Source organism: Nyctereutes procyonoides, unplaced genomic scaffold (assembly GCF_905146905.1).
Source record: "Nyctereutes procyonoides isolate TBG_1078 unplaced genomic scaffold, NYPRO_anot_genome, whole genome shotgun sequence".
NCBI classification, from domain to species: domain Eukaryota; kingdom Metazoa; phylum Chordata; class Mammalia; order Carnivora; family Canidae; genus Nyctereutes; species Nyctereutes procyonoides.
The window spans coordinates 74,190,627-74,212,594 of NW_026575125.1; the positions used below are offsets into that span (position 1 = coordinate 74,190,627).

The 21,968-nt window shown below is 46.1% G+C and overlaps 1 protein-coding gene across 1 annotated transcript; it reads left to right on the forward strand.

Annotated features, from left to right (window-relative positions):
- The first annotated feature begins 5,784 nt into the window (after positions 1-5,784).
- On the forward strand, positions 5,785-8,853 carry GPRASP2 (G protein-coupled receptor associated sorting protein 2). The gene has a single exon (XM_055337659.1). It carries the CDS (start codon positions 5,933-5,935, stop codon positions 8,507-8,509), a length of 2,577 nt encoding a protein of 858 aa, XP_055193634.1. The 5' UTR covers positions 5,785-5,932; the 3' UTR covers positions 8,510-8,853.
- The last annotated feature ends 13,115 nt before the right edge of the window (positions 8,854-21,968 follow it).

Below are 21,968 nucleotides of genomic sequence, written 5' to 3' on the forward strand. Positions count from 1 at the left end.
GATAAGCTAAGTGAAAAAAAACAAAAAAAAGATCTGTGTCCATGATGATTGAGATAGACAAGGAATAGATCATGCCTGGTCCCCAGGCAAGGTGCATGCCACTGTGAAAGTTCACACGCATGTTTGTGGGAAGTAGGGGGTAGGGCTGGGGGCAGAGCTGTAGTTATGATTAATCAGTACAGATGCTTCTATATCTCAGGCTTAACAATTGGGGATTATTTGAATCTGAGATTTAGATTTCAGGGGTGTCAGGGTGACACAGGTGTTAGTGCAGTCAGTGATAGTGGAACCATGGCTGTTGCAATCTGTTAGACTGTAATCCATCGTAGGATGAATTAAATATTGCTTAGCAGGTAGACATAGGTCAGTATCCCTTAATCTTTTAATCATTTTGATTTCTGACTTTAAAGGTGAAATTTAATCTATTTGAGTTGGTATCCTCACCTGTTACATGAAGGTTCTAATAGTATATTTTGATAATATCCCACTATTGTTATAAGTTAATACACTTGAAGATTTTAAAATAGGGCCTTTCTCAGTTCAAGAAATGTTAATGAATAATAGTTCCTGTCCTCTAAATAAATTCACAATAAATTGTTCAACAAGTATTTTAAAGTCTTAACAACAAAATCTCTCAGCTATTGATAGATCCATCCCTCTGTCAGAAAGATTTTGGAATCAAGATTCTACCACATCCATAATTATCAGAGGAGCTTGTGCCAGTATGATTTTGACTATATCTGTAAACGTTTAGGATGAGATTGAAACCATAAGTAAAGGTAGCGTCCACAAGAACAGGGATTTCTTTCACGATTGTTTCTACTCTAATTCCAGTGCCTAAGATAAAAGTATTCATATGTATTTCTTGAATTAATGAAAGGCACCAGAGACTTTAAGAAAGTGAAAGAACAGTTCAGGGAGGTAAAGACCTTCACACACACCCACAGATCCCAGCAGAGCTCAGACTCCCTTCTTCAAGCCTGGCATTCAACCAAGAGGGTATATGCTATGGAACAAAGAAAAAAATGATCCACAATTCAACTAAAGCCATTTAAACAGCACAGTAAAAAGAAGCCCTCCTCTGATAATTGATGTCCACTGTCAGTCCAGATACTGTATAGAATCATCTCCAGATATTTTTATCACCTAAATATTGCACAGTTATAATAAATGTTTAAAAACAAAACTTGAAATGAAAATATCTGAAAATTCCTGGAATGAAATTAAAATACCTGAAAATTCCTGGAAAGAATATGGTTCCCTTTTCATCCTCAAAAACATCAGTGATTTTCAGCAAATGGGGACTTTCTTCAAGATAAACCTCAAAGGCCACTGCAAAAATCTCTTCTTTAGAAAATAGAGATGGGGGTTGCTGGAGAGGGTGGTTATAGGGGTAAGAGATGAGCCCCCAAGGTGATCTTCCCAGGGGTTCAAGGCTAAGTAAAGTAAGTCAAGGGGAATGGACTTTATCAACATGGTGAGTAAATTCAGTTCCTACTGCTGTTGTCAACACATTACTACATTCTTGGCAGCTTAAAATAACACAAAAGTATTATCTTACAGTCCTGGATGTTGGGAAAACAACAAGGATCTCACTGGTCTGAAATGAAGGCTATGGCCAGGATTCATTTCTCTGAAATGCTTTTGCCTTTTCTAGCATCAGGAAGCTACCTGCATTCCTTGTGCCTTGGTTTTGTTTCATCTTCAAAGCCAGCAATGCTTTCTCTTTCTACTTCACTGTGACACTGACCCTTCTGCCTACTTCTTCCACATCTGAAGTACCTTTGTAATTACACTGGCCAGGAAGAGACCCAGCATATTTTTATTTTAAATTCAGCTGATTAGCAATCTTAATTCCGTCAACAATCTTACTTCTCCTTTGCCCTGTGACATCACATATTTACAGGCTATGGAAAATAGGATATGGACGTCATTGAGGGACCTTTATTCAGCCTATCACAGTGAAAGTGCCATTTAATTGGGTTTAAAATGGGCACCAGCAGGTTTGTGCTCAACCACAGTGGAGCTTAAACATGTTGCTCTGTTTGTGCCATGGAGCACAGAAAGGAAGGGCTCAAGACGACAGGAAGGATGTAAAGGTAAAGAAATGAGAGGATTCAAGAACCACCAGGCTTCTGTCTTGGGGAAGTAGGTACAGGATGACGCCTTCCTCCAAAGTGTGGCTGGGGAAACTAGACAGGTGTGTATGGCAAGTGGCTGAGATCCAAGCTGGTTCTAATCCCTGCCACATTTCCACACTGCCGAAGATCGTGAGAGCTTGGATGGGACTGCAAGAGACTTGATAGCCCAGTTGAAGAGGAGCCAGGACCAGCCCGGCACCGGCCACGGGGGCAACAGACAGGAAAGATCGTATGACCCAGTGCGGGTCCTGATAGGGAAAAAAACGGCCCTCCTTCTTGGGCAACTAACTGTGAGGACCGTGAAATGGCAAAGCAGGTTACCGGTTTGTTTGTTTGTTTGTTTGTTTAATAAACTAATTTTTTATTGGTGTTCAATTTACCAACATACGGAATAACACCCAGTGCTCATCCCGGCCATGTTACCGGTTTGAATGAGGCGGGGGAAACAGCAGTGTGGCAGAAAGAATGCGCGCAGAGCAGTGGTTGGTTTCCTCAGGTTACAGGTGTGTAGGTCGCCTTCCATTAGAAAAGGCGCAGTGGTGAGGCCTCCATGGGAACCCCCGCCCACCTTCCTCCCTTCCGTGGCCCCGCGAAGCAATGAAGGAAAGGGCCACCCCAGGACCCCCGGGGCAGTCTGGGCTTAGGTCGTCTCTCCCCTTGCAGCCTGCTGTCCTGACAGCCCCTCGCCCACCAGCCTCGAGTGAGGGTGGCGGACGGAATGGGGGAGGGGGGCAGGCAGACGGTGAGAGGTCTGGGGGCTCTCCCACACCGAGGGGCGGTTGATATCCATCCGCTGCTGCCTGCAGCGCACTTTCTCCGCCCTTCCCCCCCGTCCCCCTCACCCCCGGTCTCTCGATGCTAGCCCCCACCGCCAAGGGTCCCCCAGTCCCACATATCGCGGTGCCAGCGATGAGGGGGTGGTCGCGGCCGAGGTCTGTCTGCAGAGGCGGGCTGCTGTGAGCCCGCCCCTTAGGCCGGGGCTCCTCCCGGCCCCGCCCCCTCTGGGTCGGAACTAGGGTGGGCCGGGGAGGGGGCGTCGAGCCCATTCGTGCCTTATCCCTCCGCCCCCCTTCCCGACACCCTCGCCGCGAGCGTTTCGTGCGGCATCCTGCGCAGCCCCTGCCCAGTTTGGTGCGGCAGCGCGGGGGGGGGGGGGGCGGGGGGGGCGGGACGCCTCTTTGCAACTGTGGCCGCACGCAAGGCGGTGGGAATCCGGGTGAGGAGCTCTGAGAGGAGGGGGAGCCCAACGACCGGCACCTTGAGCCTGTGAAGGCAAGTGGGGGTGTCGTGGGGTGGGGGAGGCCCCCACTGTCGCCCGCTTCCAGCCCTCCCGAGCCCCAGACCCTGGCAGCCTGGCAAAGAGGAGGCGACCCGGTCGTAGCTGGTGCCTGAGAGAGGTGCGCAGCGCCACGGGACCCTGGCGAGGAGAGGCGGCGACCCGCGCGGGCCGGGCCCAGGGCACGGGGGCTGGCGGGAGAGGCTGGCTCCCTCGGATCCTGTGGAGACGAACTGCGCCCTCCACTCCGCAGCCACCTTTCCAGGGACCCGCGACCCGCCCTCGACGGTGCCTGTGCCGGGGGAGAGCTCTGGGGGGAGGCTGCTGAGGAAGAAATGGCGGAGCGGGTGCTGGGGTGGGGGGCGCCCAGGAAAGCCGCCGGGGCGGGAGAGGGGGGCGGCGTCCGAGCGCTGTGCCCCGCTGGCGGGAGCCGGTGGCGGGCGGAGTTGGCCACTCCGGGCCCTGATTCTGGAAGGGGCCCTATTGGGCCCGCGCCGCGGGTGCCGTCCCTTACCACAGGCGGCTGATTGATGCCAAAGTCTTCTCTCTGCGCGGTAGGTCTGGCGGTTTCGTCCCGCAGGGTGCATCTGTAAAGGAGAGGCTTCAGAAAAAGGAGGAGCAGGACAATGGCCTGGATTTCTGGAGGTGTGTGTGGAGCTGGGGGTGGGGGCGGCGGTGGGCAGCAGCCACAGTGTGGAGACCCGAATCAGGGTGGGGTGACTGCGACCAGAACAGGTCAGGCATCCAGGAATACCTTGTAAAATTCTTCTTTGTAATAGCTTTCTAAGCACTTCCCTTGTCTTCCTTCCTCACCTCCACCCAAAATTTGTGGCAGGAAAAGATGGACTAGGAGGTGAGGGTGAGACAGAAGTCGTAATTACAAGTGTCACTGCACAACCTTTTTCTAGAATATGCGGCCACCCTTCCCCCAATTTATGCTGCGCAAGGCAGTGGGATGTGGTACACCTAGTGGTGAATCCTTAGAATTGGAGAAAGGAGCTATGTGAAGAGAGTGACGTCAAGCGATGTCCTTGTCTGCAACTCTGAAATGGAGAGCTTATGTAAAACTAGAATATTCTACCAAGAGGACTCTGTTGAAAAACCAATATTGGATTCCCATCCTTGGTATTTGTGGGTCCATCCAGAGCTCACTTGCTACCATGGTTTCCTGAGTGTCATGCTTTTTCATTTGTTTGTCCATAGGCCTGCTTTAAAGCTGCTCACTTCTGCAAGGAAGGGAAGGAGGAAGAAACGGGCTCAAATCTCTGGAGGTTGGTGTGAAGGACAGCAATACAGGGGATAGTCTCAGAATAAGATCATAGCAGGTGTCTTTGATCCACTTGTATGTGTTTGATCCATGTCTTGTACTCTGCCAGATTTGCACATTGCCACATCTCTTGTCCATTTCCTGCAGGAGGTATTAGGAATATTGGGGTAGGTGTGGATTAGGTTGTGACTGGAGGAGAAGACCTGAAAACAGAGACCAGTAGACAGGAAAAATTAGACAAATTAGAACTTTAAACAGAGATATGTTTACATTAGGCATCAGTGTGTCTGTTAACTAAGCAGTCAGAGTTCATTTTCTCCTGCATGTTTACATTTCCATAGGACAACCTGCTCTCTGCTATAGGGCTTAATACCACTGAAAGAAAGTAAGGAGGGAGGGATCCCTGGGTGGCGCAGCGGTTTGGCGCCTGCCTTTGGCCCAGGGCGCGATCCTGGAGACCCGGGATCGAATCCCGCGTCGGGCTCCCGGTGCATGGAGCCTGCTTCTCCCTCTGCCTGTGTCTCTGCGCCTCTCTCTCTCTCTCTCTCTCTCTGTGACTATCATAAAAAAAAAAAAGTAAGGAGGGAGAAATTGCACCACATCCCTGCAGGTGGTATGAGAGTGGGTACAAATTTGGGTGGGGAAGTGGAGATAACACTGGTCTAAGAGTGATTAGGGTCTAGCCTACGGGCTCCTCAGCCTCTCCTGTTGGCAACCCCCTTTACTACTAACCTCACACCTGTTTCATAGCAGGCAAAATAATGTGGCAACTCTGGGGGTTAATGTGTGGGGTGAAGTGAGGGTGACAGAAAGACTTTCAACTGTCTTACTAAGCACTCAAGGTCCAGTCTCTCTGTGTGAATCGCTGCATGGAGTGATACAATTGGAAGATAGTCAAAGCCCCATGTCATTTTTCTTTCCCTAGATACACCTCCAGTGGCAACTCTAGTGGTGCTGGAATTGCTGCTGACCACCACCCTCAACAGGTCTGCACCTACCCAGGAACATCCACCATCCCCCAGCTTGGTTGTGCCTCTTCTGCATTTTGTCTGTGATGTTGACAGAGGCTAGGCTACGGAAGGAAGTTGATTGACTGCTGGACTGGTGATTGATTCTAACATTTGTTTCCAACTGTACTACTTGAATCACTGAAAGAACAGTGTGAAGATATAAAACTGTGAGAGGTCTGTGGTAGAGGCTGAGACTAGGATAGAGTTACTTAACTGGGCCTCCTCTGTAACTTACACCATGACTGGGGCTGAGATTGAACCTTCTGCTCAGGTGAAGCCTGAAAAGAAGGCTGGAGAAGAGGTTGGGGGTGGAGCTGAAAGAGAGAACGAAGTCCCATTGGTGGTCAGACCCAAGGTTAGGACCCAGGCACAGGTAATGTCTGGGGCAAGGCCCAAAACCGAGTCGAAGTCAATGCCTGGGGCAAGGCCCAAAACTGAATCGCAGGCAGCGGCTGGGGCAAGACCCAAAACTGAATCACAGGGAATGTCTGGGGCAAGGCCCAAAACTGAGTCCCAGTCAATGGCTGGGGCAAGACCCAAAACTGAGTCCCAGGCAATGGCTGGGGCAAGGCCCAAAGCTGAAGCCAGGGCAATAGGGGGAGCACGTCCTAAGACTGAGGCCAAGGCAATCCCTGGGGCAAGGCCCAAAGATGAAACCCAAGCTTGGGCCCAGACTGAGTTTGGGGCAGAGGCAATGTCACAGACAGAGAGCTTGGCCCAGACCAATGCTGTAGCGTGGCCACTTGTCAGTACTGATTCTGGGTCAGTTGCTAAACCTTTGGCCCTGTCTGTGGATAGGGAACTGGTCAATGTGGACACTGAGACATTTCCTGGCTCCCAGGTTCAGACAGGAATCCAACCCTGGTTTGGAACAGGGGAGGAAGCTAATATGGGGTCTTGGTGCTATCCCAGGCCCCGGGCCAGAGAGGAAGCCTCTAATGAGTCTGGATTCTGGTCAGCAGATGAGACCTCTACAATGTCTTCTTACTGGGCCGGAGAAGAGGCCAGTATCAGATCATGGCCCAGGGAAGAGGCCAATACCAGGTCCAGGCACAGGGCTAAACATCAGCCTAACCCTAGATCCAGGCCCAGATCCAAGCAAGATCCCTATATTGATTCTTGGTCTGGGTCTGAAGAGGAGTCTGGCAACCCATTTTGCTTGTGGGCTGGAGAAAATACCAATAACTTACTCAGGCCCAGAGTCAAGGATGAGGCAAATATGAGGTCCAAGCTCAGTACAAAGAGAGAGGACTTTTTTGAATCTGAGTCTGAAGATGAGTACTATAAGGAGTCTTGGTTTTTGCCTGGAGAAGAGGCAAATAGTAGATTTAGGACCAGAGACAAGGAAGAGCCTAATGCTATCTTGAAGCCCAGGGCCCAGAAAGATGTTAATAACAGTGGCAGGGTCAAACAAGAGCCCAGGTGTGAAGAGGAAGTAATTATTGGGTCCTGGTTCTGGGCAGAGAAAGAGGCTGGTATGGAAGCTGGGGCTTCTGCCATCTGTGAATCCAGACCAGGGGTGGAGGAGGGGGCCATTGGTGGATCCTTGTTCTGGACTGAGGAAAAGTCCAGTTTGGGAGCTGTGGCCAGAGAAGAGGCCAGGCCAGAGTCTGAAGAAGAGGCCATATTTGGATCCTGGTTCTGGGATAGGGATGAGGCCTGCTTTGACCTAAATCCCAGTCCTGTATACAAGGCTAATTCCAGATTCAGACATTCAGCTGAGGAGGAACTTAAGACATCATCCAGGCCCCAAACTTGGGAAGAGGTCACTGTTGAATTCAAACCTGGTCCTTGTCATGGAGTTGGCTTCCCATCTCCAAGCTCCTTTAGAATTCCTGAAGAAGCAGCATCTGTATTCTCTGAAATGTTTGAGGGAAAGCCCAAGCATGCAGAATTTACCTCAGAAGGGGAAGAGCAGGAATCTCTGCTTCAGCCTGATCAGACTGAACCTGAGTTCCCATTTCAGTATGATCCATCCTACAGGTCAGTCAGAGAAATTCGGGAGCATCTTAAGGCCAGGGAGAGTGCAGAGCCTGAGAGTTGGTCCTGCAGCTGCATACAATGTGAGCTTAAAATTGGTACTGGAGAGTTTGAAGAACTCCTCCTATTAATGGACAAAATCCGGGATCCTTTTATTCATGAAATATCTAAAATTGCAATGGGTATGAGAAGTGCTTCTCAATTTACTCGAGATTTTATTCGGGATTCAGGTGTTGTCTCACTTATTGAAACCTTGCTTAATTATCCTTCGTCCCGAGTTAGGACAAGTTTCCTGGAAAATATGATTCACATGGCTCCACCTTACCCAAATCTAAACATGATTGAGACATTCATATGTCAAGTGTGTGAGGAAACCCTTGCTCATAATGTGGGTTCCCCTGAGCAGCTGCTTGGATTACGGATGCTTAGACACCTCACTATAACTACTGACTATCACACACTGGTTGCCAATTATATGTCTGGGTTTCTCTCCTTATTAACTACAGGCAATGCAAGAACGAAGTTTCACATTCTGAAAATGCTATTGAATTTGTCTGAAAATCCTATTGTGGCAAAAAAACTATTCAGTGCCAAAGCTCTATCGATATTTGTGGGTCTCTTTAACATAGAAGAGACAAATGATAATATTCAAATTGTCATTAAGATGTTTCAGAATATCAGTAATATCATAAAAAATGGGACTATGTCCTTAATTGATGAGGATTTCAATCTTGAGCCACTTATTTCTGCATTCCATGAATTTGAGAAGTTAGCTAAGGAACTACAAGTCCAAATAGACAATCAAAATGATCCTGAGATGGGACAACAAAGCTAATATGAATAACCACCTGCCTTTGATCAGCCTTATGTTCCCAAAGAGCCCTGAGTAGTGCTTTGGTTTTCAGAGTCTGGTTTATGTTGTAACTTTATATTTTAATGCTGATGTTAACTTTGTTTGATTCTTAATTTGAGCTGGATCATTTTGTGGATGCCAAATGAATATTAGAGCTGAAAACATATTTGTTATTTGTCTTGCTGTCCAGATTGCAATATTTTTCAGTATTAAGCTTCCAATGAACTGACACCTGTGCAAGCTACCCTGCTATTTGTTGTTTAAACGTATGGTTCTCTATTCAAGTCTGTGTTTTCAATAAAGGTCTATGTGAAAATTGGAAGAAGTGACCCTTCAGTTTGAAATCAAGGTACAGATACATTATGCACACTTACAAATATAAATAGTAGTATGACAAACACCCTCATTGAAAAATCCCATTCCTGGAGTTTAAGAATGAGATTTCTGCAGGCTGTGGTATTTGAGAAATGCTTCAGTGAAGAAGGACCCACTTAAACTCGTAACTAAAGTGTAGGATAAGGTCATTCTTAGAAGTGAGCTGTGGTGACGTGAAGAAAAGTGTGTACTTGGAAGGCCTGTCCCAGTAGCAAGGATGCACCCTATCTACCTGGAAGAGGTAAGGCAAGTTTAGTGAGGGATGCAGCTGAAATGAGGGCAGCTCAAAGAGCTAAGTCAGGCAAATCTGCACATTTTACAACTAGTACCAACTTACACTCTTTCACCCAAAGAGTGAAAGATGAGAGAGTACAATAACACAAATTAAATGGAGTCAAGAATAAGATTTCCTTTGTGATGATCCTAGTCCAAGGAAAGTAGTAAGGAAACACCATGGTTTTAAAAATGATCTATTTATTGTCATTAAGTGACGCTGATGCTTTTATGTCCAGTGAAACAGAAGAATGTGATATCTATGGAAAATTAGATTCCATTTTAAAATCTTGTATGTAAGTAGACAATTTCTATGTAGTTTCAATAAGTCTAGAAATTTCATACACTCTATACTCTAGAATAAAATACACCATACTAAAAATATTTTCAGAGACAAGCACTGGGAATATGCAAAAATTACTAAAACAGGGTTTATTTTAATATGCATATATCTAGTGCCTCAAGTTATAGGTGGACATATTGGAAAGGAGACAGTTACATAAAAGGTTGCGCTATAAGGGTTAAAGGAATGTTTAGGGATAAAAACATTTAGAAAAGTTGGAATGTTTTAGAGCGGCAATTACATTCCAGAAATAGTGGTGATGATTGCATGGCATCGTGAATACGCTAATGCCACTGAATTGTACACTTCACTTTAAAATGGTTAAAATGATTTTTAGGTTATGTGTATTTTCCACAATAATAAATAGATTATACCACACCTTCAGGCAAGAATTGCAGAAGTTAATAATAGGGTTGGTTTAGAGAGAGAATCCAGACTTCTCGAAAACATATTTTTAGACATGGTGAAAATGGTATTTGTTTTGTCTAACGATGCTAATTTTTGAAAAGGTAAAATTATAACTTGTAATTTAGAAATGATTAAGCAAATGACTTTTTTTCAACACAAGGAAATGCTAAGAATATGAAAAATGGTTGAGGGGAATATGTATACATACAGAATATAATATAAACAAAATGTATATTAAATTTCATATGTAGAAAATGAAAGGATACAATTGCTGAGTTGAATACAGAACTAGTTAATATTTTAAGGAAAATCCATTGTAGCCATTGATGTTATCTGTCTACCGAATATAAATCATTTCCGTAACAGACAAATTGTCTACAAGTTAAAATCAGCTTCTCAGTTTTGAAAACTTCAATAGAAAGCAAAGCCCAGCACTGCACTGGAATAATAGCCAGTAACCCGTGCTGTCTTTAGCCAAGTTTTGTATAATTTTTCTGAACATGCAAAGTGGTTTTTTTTTCCTACCCGATTCTGGTATGCAAGGTCTATGGAAGTAGGGCAAAGTGGCAGTTTTGCCCGCCTTCACAAACCACAAGCATTAACAGGAGTCTTCCTGGTAGTGGACATTGGAGTTTGAATGTTTTGCTTACCAATATTTTTCAAGACATTCTGTGTGTATGTGTGTGTGTGCCTGTGTGTGTGTTAATGTGTCGCCCGAGTATCATACAGAATAATAAAAATCCGTTCGTCTCCAAACTCCTCACCGAGTATTCCTCACCATCCCTGTGCTCCTAACAGAGCAAGGCCCAGGTCTAGCATTAGGGCTGGCAGCTCTGGCTCCAAATCCAGTCTGCCTTCAGCTCTCTATCTTCACCAGGGACCGGAGCTTCAGAATCTTCGAGCAAGCATCTCAACCTCAGGGGCAGAAGAGTCCGCCATTCGTGCTGCAGGGCTGTGGCAGACAAGCTGACTGACTGCGTGGTCACATGAGGCTGGTGGTGAGTCACGTGACCACGCTCTCACTTGGGCAAGCACAGGGATGTGCAGCGCGGACAAGGCAGGAAGGACATACACTTGAGGAGTGACAGACTACAATCTGAGAGGAGCGGTAGGATGTTGTGGTGGGTGGGTGGGTGGGTGTCCCTGGGTGTCCCTCCATGCTGCACTAACTTGGAAACGAATTTCTCAGGCGACCAGAATTACAGCGTTTGTTGGTAGAGGGCACACACAGCCCGTCAGCCTATTGCCAGCGTCTTAGCCGGGTTCAGTCTTTTCGCCCAGGAGCTCAAGAGGCAGGAAGTCATCTTGTGCGAGGCGGACGTGGAGAGAAGCAGCGGTTGCTGTTGGAGGAGGTGGGTGCGAGGCCAGGGGGGGAAATGGCATCCGTGGCAGGTGGTGGCTGAGACTATTAGGTGTGGGGGCCAGAAGTGCCTGGGACCCTCCTGCTCTCTGCTGTCTTCTGCCCTCTGAACACCCCTCCCCCACACCCAGCCTCCCTGCCCAGCTCTGTGTGACTCTCTTTCTATTGTGGGTGAGGGAGGTGGACACACGGAGGGAGGTGGCTTCAGAGGAGCCCAGAGAGAGGAAATGGTGAAGTGACAATTTCTGAACTCAGGCGCTGGATCTGGAAAGTGGTTGTGAGAATGGTGTTGGGGCCTAGGGCAAGCTGCCCCAAAATGTGCCATTTGGGCATGCGGATTATTTAGAAGTGAAAATAATTGAGGCCCAAAAGATTGAGGAGGAAACTTTGACCTTCCCCACCAACTACCTAAAAAGAATTTAGGTTGAGAACCTGCTCCAGGAAGAGAGCTACCACCATAGATAACTACAGTATGATATCAACTAGGGGTGGTTGACAGGGAGGAATTTAGTAAAGTATGTGTTAAAATTCCTTTCTATGCCCCATTGTTTCTGCATGGCCCCACTAACATTTGTTAACCAAAGTTTAATTCTTTCCTGTTTTGAATTGTGTTCCTTCCCTTTGAGGTCCCAAATCCCTACCCTTTCTCTTAGTTAGGTATGACAAATTTGCCTCATTTTTTGACTGTCTTTGGAATCTCATGTCTATGTGGGTTCCCTCTATGTGTGAAGTTAAATTTTATTTTCTCCTGTTAATCTGTATCATCAATTGGATTCTTACTCCAGCTAGACAAATCTTGAAAGGTACAGAAAAAAATTTTCCTCAATAATGGGAACTGTGAGCTACGCTTCTTTCCTCTCACCTGTTGGCACTCACTCTCTACTGCCTGTCTATCTTTTTTCCAGACATTGGGGATGGCTGAGACCAGATCAAGATTGGGGGAAGGTGCAGGATAAAGAGGCAGGGTTACATCTGCCTTATACTTCAAGGTTATAGGTTCTAAAAGATGCAGGAATATAATGAACCACAATCTGAGCAGCTCTAGGGAAGGGAAAGGGGAACAGACTCAGGAGGAAGGAACATAGATGCTTCAGGCCCTTTACATGGAATTTCTTATTGGGGTATCACCAAGTTCCTTAACTCCCAAGATGATCCTTGGATCTTAGCCCCAGGCAGCAGCTCCTTCCCATCGAGGAGCACAGAAGTTGCTATTTGATCTGAGGCTCCCTACCCCTGCTGTCCTGAGCCTCAGAGGCAGTTCTTTCTGGGAATCACTGACAGAAACCATTTTATGGATGGTCTCTATGTTTCCCTTTGTAGACACTTTGTTCTCTTCCTTGTGATTTGTTCTTTGCTCATTTCTTAGGGCCTTTTCTTTTGGTCTCATCCTGGGTACCAGCCCTTGGTAAATCCTTGACATTTTGGTCCCCCTGATGCATCCACTGGCTACAGATGCAGTTTAAGAAGTCATTGCCAGGAAGTAATGAGTTTTCCCAAGCCCTGTTATATCCTTATTTTTATATTCAGTGTAGAGTTGAAACCATGCTAAGTTAATACTTCAGGCCATCCTGTTTACATTTAAAAGCTAGGATTGAGCAGTGGGCATGTGGGGTAAAATTACAGAGATCAAGGCCTGGCACTACCTCCTCCTCTCTTCCTTCTTGCCTGCTTGGTAATAACAAATATTCTCTTCCCCCCTCTTTCCAGAACTCTGATAATATAAGTGTTGGGTCCATTGTTCAGGTTATAGTCTTTCTCCTCAAGCTCTGTTTTCCCCTGTCTGTGTGTTTTTAGAATTTGACAAAAGAGAATACCTCAAACATAGTGTGCTATAAGAAAGAATATATTTAACCTTTATCCCTGGTTCCTGGCACAGAGATTCAAGAAACCTACATATTTCTTGAATGATGGGAGTGTATTTGTTATGATAATAAAGTGACTTTTGGTGGGCCCCTAGATAGGATCAGGATGCGGGCTGGTCACCAGTAGGACCAACCCTGTGACTAGAGTTGGAACTTTAAGTAAGCTGGAATTCTCAGAGGAGGAGGGCTGGATTTTAGGTTCAGTCATGTGGCCTGTGATTTAATGGATCCTATCTGTATAACAAAACCCCAATGCAAACTTAGGGCTCCATGGGGCTTCCTGATTGGTAAAAACACTAATACCCAGGGAGGTTGATGTGGCATGACTCCATAGGAATAGGGCTTGGAAGCTGTGTGTCTGAGACCCTTCCAGACCTTGTTCTATATGTATCTTTTATAATAAAACTGTAATTCCAGTATAGAACTTTTTGTGAGTTCTGGTAAATTATCAAACCTGAAGGGGTCATGAGAGACCCTAAATTTATAACTGATCACTCAGAAGTATGAGTGGCCCCCATGACTTGTAATTGATCTGAAATGGGGCAGTATTGTTGAGGATTGAGAACTGCACCCTTAAACCTGTGGAGTCTGATGCTAACTCCAGGTAGTTGGTGTCAAAGAATTGATGTCAGAACAATGGTGTCACATGTCCCTATTTTTATCAGCCATCCCTAGATTAATATCTGTCTCTGATCCTATGTATCATATATAAACAAGTTAAAATGAAGGAGGCAGAGGCCACCAGTATATTATGGTTGAAAAAAAGTAGCATGTGTTTTTTGTGGCAAGCTGCACAATTCAAATGATTTTTAAACTTCTCTATACACATGATGGGATGATCACTGGGTGTTATACTATATCTTAGAAAATTGAATTTAAATTTAAAAAATGAGAAAAAGAAATAAAGTTCTCTTTAATTTCTATATATTTTTTAAAATTAGAGCTCCCTCAACCAAGTATTCCTGTTGGGAGTGCTGTGTTTATATTTGGGGAACTTCACATTGTGGCCTGGCTGGATACCTCTAAGTCCCATGTGCAACTTGAAGCAGATACTTAGCCAATTAATACCTGTGGATTTTTTTCAATCTTGGCCAAAGGGTGGGGTAAGTGTGATGTGTGTGTTTATGTGTGTGTGTGTCCCCAAGTATGAAGATGATTATCTCTGTTCTGATCACTCCTTGTGTATGACTTTTAGGGGAGAGGATCATCCATCAGTTTTTTCCTGGGGTGTAATTGAAGTAAAAACCTCATCATTCATATGGCCCTTTTGTTTCTTCCCCCTTTCTGGATTAATATTATGGGCTATCTCAAGTAATACCACTTTAATATCATTAAAATGTCACTTGACTTGAAATGTTGTTGCCTGGGGATAAAATTAGAGCAGATTTGTCATCACTCCAGTCATGAATGAAAGAAAGGTATCTTTTTACAGTACAGCTGGACTGTTATCACTTACTGACACTCTGCCCCTAGTTTTAAAAGAGCAACCTTCAATGGAATATCATCTATAAAATGCTATCAGGTTCTCTATGGAGAGTTTCAAGGCCCTGCACCCTTCCATACAATTCTACCTTTCTATCTCCATCTCCCAACACATTCTTCCAAGTCAGGGCCAGGACTAGAATGAGATAATGACACAGTTTAAAGAGGCAATCACTCTCAGATGCTTCACCCTAGTCTAAGTCCTTCTCCACTTTGCCTGCACTCAACCCACATTGGACTATCTGCTTTTGGCCAACGCAACTATACTTTGTGCTTTACTCCTTCTGTGACTTTCCCCACACTACTCCATCAATCTTTAATGCTCTTGTAACCGTTTCTGTGCCTGTGTGAATATAATCATCCTTTTAGGCTCAGTCTCAAATGTTAGGGTTTGAAGTCTTTCTGATACCCTCACCCTTACTCTTTGCATGATGGTAGGAAGTAATCCCTCCATCCTTTGTATGTATATAGTATTTTATTTGGCCCTGTTTTAGCATTTGTTTCTTTATATCATATATTGGAGTCTTTTTTATGAGTAAGATAGAACTATTGTTGAAGGACAGGTAGATAGAAGAAGAAATTTGAAATCTAGAAGTATGAATCAAACCCCAGTCTGACCGCAATGCTTGAGCCTTTTACTACTTGTAATAGTAATTATAATTAGTAATTATTGTTAGTGTTAAGGTTTATCAGGTGCTTTGTAAGAGCCAGATACTCTTCTAAGGGTTCTAAATGTATTAACTTATTTCATCTTCAAAACAAACTTATGGAGTAGGTGCTATTGTTGCTTCCATTCTACAAATGAGAAAGCTGAGGCACGGACTGGTTAAACAACTTACCCAAGCTCACTGAATTGGTTAACACAGTTGCTGAGATTCAAACCATGGTAGGTGGAATCTAGAGCTGGTATGCGTTAGCATTATGCTATATCTATATTCCTCTGGTGCTAATTATCAGTAAAAGCTGCCATCATCACCATCCCTATCTTCATCATCAGATTTTGTTTCTTAAAGCCTGTGGCAAAATACTTTATTCATCGTAAAGAAACTTAAGCTTGAGTGTTATTAGACTTCTTGTCCCTTATCTCCTTCTTCCTGTGTATCAACCTACTCCAGCTTTTCCTTCCTTCTCAATTTAATGGTCCCTCATGGTCCATAATTTTTACTACTCACCTATCTCATCCTCTAGTGCCTGGCAAAGTCTCAATTGATAAATTCTAAATATTCACCTCTTCTTATACCCATGTTGCTTAGTGCAGTGCACCTGGGGAGAGTTAACCAAATTTTTCCAACTGTTGACACTATGAATTTGTCCTTCTTGACCTCACTACAGTCCCCTGGATTGAAAGCAGATAATCTCTAATGTCTACATTATGGATATTTCACAAGAGTGCATTTCACACAATGACTCTCTGATCTGAAACTAACTGAGCTCAGGTACTTAATGTACTTCTGAGCTCCTTAGATAAGGAAAGGCTTGGGTTTTCTGCCTGAAGCTTTCCTTTTCAATATAGAACAGAAGCCAATCACAGTTGTCAGACCTCTAGCGATCATTAGGCAAGGTGTTTGGAATCTACAGTTTTCCTTTCATGTGGAAACACGAGTTTCTGACACAGGTTTTAAGACATAGGTGCTCACTGGCAGGCAAAAGTCAGGAACTATTGCTCATTGAAAAGTGGTTTTGTGCCTGAGCATACATATCATTTAGGATTGTTCTATTTTCATATAACAAGGAACTCAACTAAAACTTAATAAGGAAATTATCATCCACAGATTGGAAGTATTGAGGCAGAGCAGCCTTGATGGTTGTTTGATTCAGCTATGGACTCCACTTTTTTTCCATCTCTTTCTTCTGCTATTCACAATATCAACTGTTCTAAAGCTAGAACCTTGGTAGCTGCAACACTTGCAGGTGTCGAGCAACTTCCTGAGAAAGAAAAGGAGACAAGCCTTCCTGATGGCCTTTTCTTATGAGTGAGGGCACTTTCCTCAGAAGTCCTTCTGCAATCTTCCCCTAATGCCTAATTGAGTAGTTATATCACCACCCCTCCCTGAACTAGGGAGTATGACGGGGATGGATTACCCCTCGAGCAAGCTGACTCACCCCTGGAAGTGGGATCAGCCCCCCTTTGCTACATGACTACAAGGAGGGGGGAGGCAAACATGGCATTCTTTTAGTAAGGGGCTATGGTAAGCAATACAGTATACAAAATACTGAGGTTACAGTGACAAAGAGCACAGTAGCAATATCTCATCAGTTATGACCAGTAAAAGCCACCATGGAGTTCTCACCTATTCTTTAAAAATATTTTATTTATTTATTCATGAGAGACAGAGAAAGGCAGAGACATAGGCAGAGGGAGAAGCAAGCTCCTAGGGAGCCTGATGTGGGACTCAATCCCAGGACTTTGGGATCATGACCTGAGCCAAAGGCAGATAGATGCTCAACCACTGAGTCACCCAGGCACCCCAAGTTCTCATCTATTCATTTTGACTTTCCACAGCCTACCTCATAATATGACTGGATCACAATTTTAAAAGGAACTAGAAAGACCTGATACATGCAGGTGTTTCACACTATCAGATACTTCCTAATTTAGTGTGCACGAGAATCCTGTGAAGTAGTTATAAACAGCCTTTTATATAGACATTAAGTACTTTTTCCAACATGACACAAATAGTGAATGGTAAAGTCTCTCTTCAATTTTTGCCTGGCTCTAAAGTCTGGCCAAGTTCCAGAGTAGAGCCTAGAAGACAAAGATCTTACACTACCATCCAGGCGCATTTTAAAAAGTGTTTCTGGAACTCAGAAACTGGCCATTCTAGTCTAAGCAAGCACTTAGTAGTATAGTGCAGTGCCTCTTGGTGGTGGTAGTGGTGGTGACAAAGATGACTTTTTTCCTCCCAGGGTTAAGTCACAGTTGCTCATACCTCACCACCAAGAACTTTGATTTTGGAAGTCTACTCTAATCTGCATTGGATCCAGGTTATGAACTTAGGGGCTGAGATGCCAGGTTCAGGGAACCATATAAATATTCTATACCTGGGAAGGGAAAGAGCCAGTATTTACGAAACACCTCAGTTTTCAAGGGCAACTTTATTCCAAGATCGAATATACAGCTAAAAGGAAGAGGACAAATGCTGTGTTCACTGGTCTTTAGCTACCCCATTAAAATATATTTTTTTATTTTTTTATTTTTATTTATGATAGTCACAGAGAGAGATCTTTAGCTACCCCATTAAAATCTTTTTTTAATTTTTTTAATTTTTATTTATTTATGATAGTCACAGAGAGAGAAAGAGAGAGAGGCAGAGATATAGGCAGAGGGAGAAGCAGGCTCCATGCACCGGGAGCCCGATGTGGGATTCAATCCCGGGTCTCCAGGATCGCGCCCTGGGCCAAAGGCAGGCGCCAAACCGCTGCGCCACCCAGGGATCCCTACCCCATTAAAATCTATAGGCCAGACTTCCAGGTTCAGTTAGGACATGTAAAGAACTTGGAAATAATTGCTCCTGTACTTCTAAACAGAAAATAAAAAGCTGAACAAACTGAGAATCACTTAGGCCCATAAAATAACTGAGGTTACAGGGCAAATAATCACCCCAAATTCTGGAGAAAAGACAAATCTGGAGAGGCACAGCCTATCTCTCCTTACATAGAGCAGAAAATGTTAGAAATATAAACATGTGAGAACACTTAAATGGTAATTTTGACAAATTGCTAGAGACTGGATGTGGAATAGTTTGAGAGTGAGAAATCCCATGGGGACTTATAGGCTTAGAGATTTAGTGGGCTTTACCCTCTAGGAATTCCAGCAAATTCTCACAAGTGAACATCCCAGAAAGGTCCCCATGGCTCTGGGAGGGGAAAATACACTCTCGTGAATATACCATGAACCATCTCTGTGATAAAGGCCTACTAGTGAAAAAGTCTTTCCCTGAGCCTTATCTCGGCTGAGGAAAAGGCATTCTTCCTATCCAGCCCACTTTAGCCTTCCATTCTTACATAAGGAAGAGAAAGAAGCTAAGAAACACTTGTGAAGGTAATAGCCTAGGGACACGGGCCCACAAAACACTGATTTTTAATCATAAGATTATAGAACACTTGCTTTCCTCCACACATTATCACATTGCTAACAAGCCTCCAATGTCATAACAGTAGAGTATAGCTAAAGGAGTTGCAAGAAGTAGACTCTGCAAGGAGTAATTAGGAAAACCTAAAGTTTGGAGGGGAGATAAAAATAAGGACACAAGAGGAATTTGAAGACCATAGCACTTAGAACAACAGCAAACATTACCCACAGCCCAACTTCTAATCAGCAAAACTTAAAACTTCTTGCTAAACGTCTGTTCACCTCAAATCCTATCACCCAATGGAACATGTTTTTTTTTTTAAGTTTTTATTTATTTATTCATGAGAGACACACAGAGGCAGAGACACAGGGAGAGGGAGAAGCAGGCTCCATGCAAGGAGCCCAATGCGGGACTCGATCCTGAGTTTCCAGGATCCCGCCCTGGGCTGAAGGCAGCGCTAAATCTCTGAGCCACCCGGTCTGCCCCATATTCAGTTTTCAACACAAAATTATAAGGCATGCTAAAAAGGAAGAAAAAAGCCCATTTTGAGGATACAAAGCTAGCCATCAGAACCAGACTCAGATATAATTCAGATTTTGGGAGTATGTGATAGGGAATTTAAAATAAGTATGCTTAATATATTAACAGCTGTAATGGATAAACTAGACAGGTGTGTATGGCAAGTGGCTGAGATCCAAGCTGGTTCTAATCCCTGCCACATTTCCACACTGCCGAAGATCGTGAGAGCTTGGATGGGACTGCAAGAGACTTGATAGCCCAGTTGAAGAGGAGCCAGGACCAGCCCGGCACCGGCCACGGGGGCAACAGACAGGAAAGATCGTATGACCCAGTGCGGGTCCTGATAGGGAAAAAAACGGCCCTCCTTCTTGGGCAACTAACTGTGAGGACCGTGAAATGGCAAAGCAGGTTACCGGTTTGTTTGTTTGTTTGTTTGTTTAATAAACTAATTTTTTATTGGTGTTCAATTTACCAACATACGGAATAACACCCAGTGCTCATCCCGGCCATGTTACCGGTTTGAATGAGGCGGGGGAAACAGCAGTGTGGCAGAAAGAATGCGCGCAGAGCAGTGGTTGGTTTCCTCAGGTTACAGGTGTGTAGGTCGCCTTCCATTAGAAAAGGCGCAGTGGTGAGGCCTCCATGGGAACCCCCGCCCACCTTCCTCCCTTCCGTGGCCCCGCGAAGCAATGAAGGAAAGGGCCACCCCAGGACCCCCGGGGCAGTCTGGGCTTAGGTCGTCTCTCCCCTTGCAGCCTGCTGTCCTGACAGCCCCTCGCCCACCAGCCTCGAGTGAGGGTGGCGGACGGAATGGGGGAGGGGGGCAGGCAGACGGTGAGAGGTCTGGGGGCTCTCCCACACCGAGGGGCGGTTGATATCCATCCGCTGCTGCCTGCAGCGCACTTTCTCCGCCCTTCCCCCCCGTCCCCCTCACCCCCGGTCTCTCGATGCTAGCCCCCACCGCCAAGGGTCCCCCAGTCCCACATATCGCGGTGCCAGCGATGAGGGGGTGGTCGCGGCCGAGGTCTGTCTGCAGAGGCGGGCTGCTGTGAGCCCGCCCCTTAGGCCGGGGCTCCTCCCGGCCCCGCCCCCTCTGGGTCGGAACTAGGGTGGGCCGGGGAGGGGGCGTCGAGCCCATTCGTGCCTTATCCCTCCGCCCCCCTTCCCGACACCCTCGCCGCGAGCGTTTCGTGCGGCATCCTGCGCAGCCCCTGCCCAGTTTGGTGCGGCAGCGCGGGGGGGGGGGGGGGCGGGGGGGGCGGGACGCCTCTTTGCAACTGTGGCCGCACGCAAGGCGGTGGGAATCCGGGTGAGGAGCTCTGAGAGGAGGGGGAGCCCAACGACCGGCACCTTGAGCCTGTGAAGGCAAGTGGGGGTGTCGTGGGGTGGGGGAGGCCCCCACTGTCGCCCGCTTCCAGCCCTCCCGAGCCCCAGACCCTGGCAGCCTGGCAAAGAGGAGGCGACCCGGTCGTAGCTGGTGCCTGAGAGAGGTGCGCAGCGCCACGGGACCCTGGCGAGGAGAGGCGGCGACCCGCGCGGGCCGGGCCCAGGGCACGGGGGCTGGCGGGAGAGGCTGGCTCCCTCGGATCCTGTGGAGACGAACTGCGCCCTCCACTCCGCAGCCACCTTTCCAGGGACCCGCGACCCGCCCTCGACGGTGCCTGTGCCGGGGGAGAGCTCTGGGGGGAGGCTGCTGAGGAAGAAATGGCGGAGCGGGTGCTGGGGTGGGGGGCGCCCAGGAAAGCCGCCGGGGCGGGAGAGGGGGGCGGCGTCCGAGCGCTGTGCCCCGCTGGCGGGAGCCGGTGGCGGGCGGAGTTGGCCACTCCGGGCCCTGATTCTGGAAGGGGCCCTATTGGGCCCGCGCCGCGGGTGCCGTCCCTTACCACAGGCGGCTGATTGATGACAAAGTCTGCGCGGTAGGTCTGGCGCATTAAGAAAAGGGCAGTTGAGTGGGTACATTATGAAGACCGCTAAATGAAATGTTTATCCACCTCATAATACAGTATATGCTTTCCATACTTCTATTTTGCACCCAGTTAAATGCAAGGAAATTACAGGGAGAGGAGTAGATCACCTTTTACTGGAAGGGTCCCTGTAAGGAAATAGTGTATTAATTCACCTTTCTCCTCCAGGATCCTTTTTTTTTTCCAACATTCCACCCCACTTTAATATGTTGAGGTGTGGGAATGGGTCAGAATAGAGGGGAATGTTTTCTGATGGGTCAATTTAGAACCTATGACATTTATACTTACTTCTTGATTCTTCAACAGGTGGTGTTAGGACCTGAATTCTGGGAATCTATTAACCTGGTATTTTCCTGCTGTTGTCAGTATATTCTCTTGGTGTTTTGCATTCATGCTCCTCCTCCTTTTTTTCAGGATGTGACTCTTCTCCAGCTAAAGAACTGTTGTTTGGTGAGAAGGATAGAAGTCCCTGAGGATCCCTGCTGTGTGGGCTGGCTGGCATAGGTTGCAATGAGGTAGGGTCTGTGTATGCATGGGGAAAAGTAAGGGGCAGGGGTATGCAAGGATGGTATTGAAATAATAGTCACAATTACCTTCACTGATGGCTCTCTAAATACAATTGCCTACAATACACTATCCACTCCTGCATCTCATATTTTGTTCAGGGAACGAGATGTGGTCTCTGCTGGGAAAATGACAGAACTAAAAATTGGGAGGAAGTATAATTAGACAAGCTGCTGGTCTTAGGGGAATGGATGCAGAATCATTTGGTAGGAGCAAAC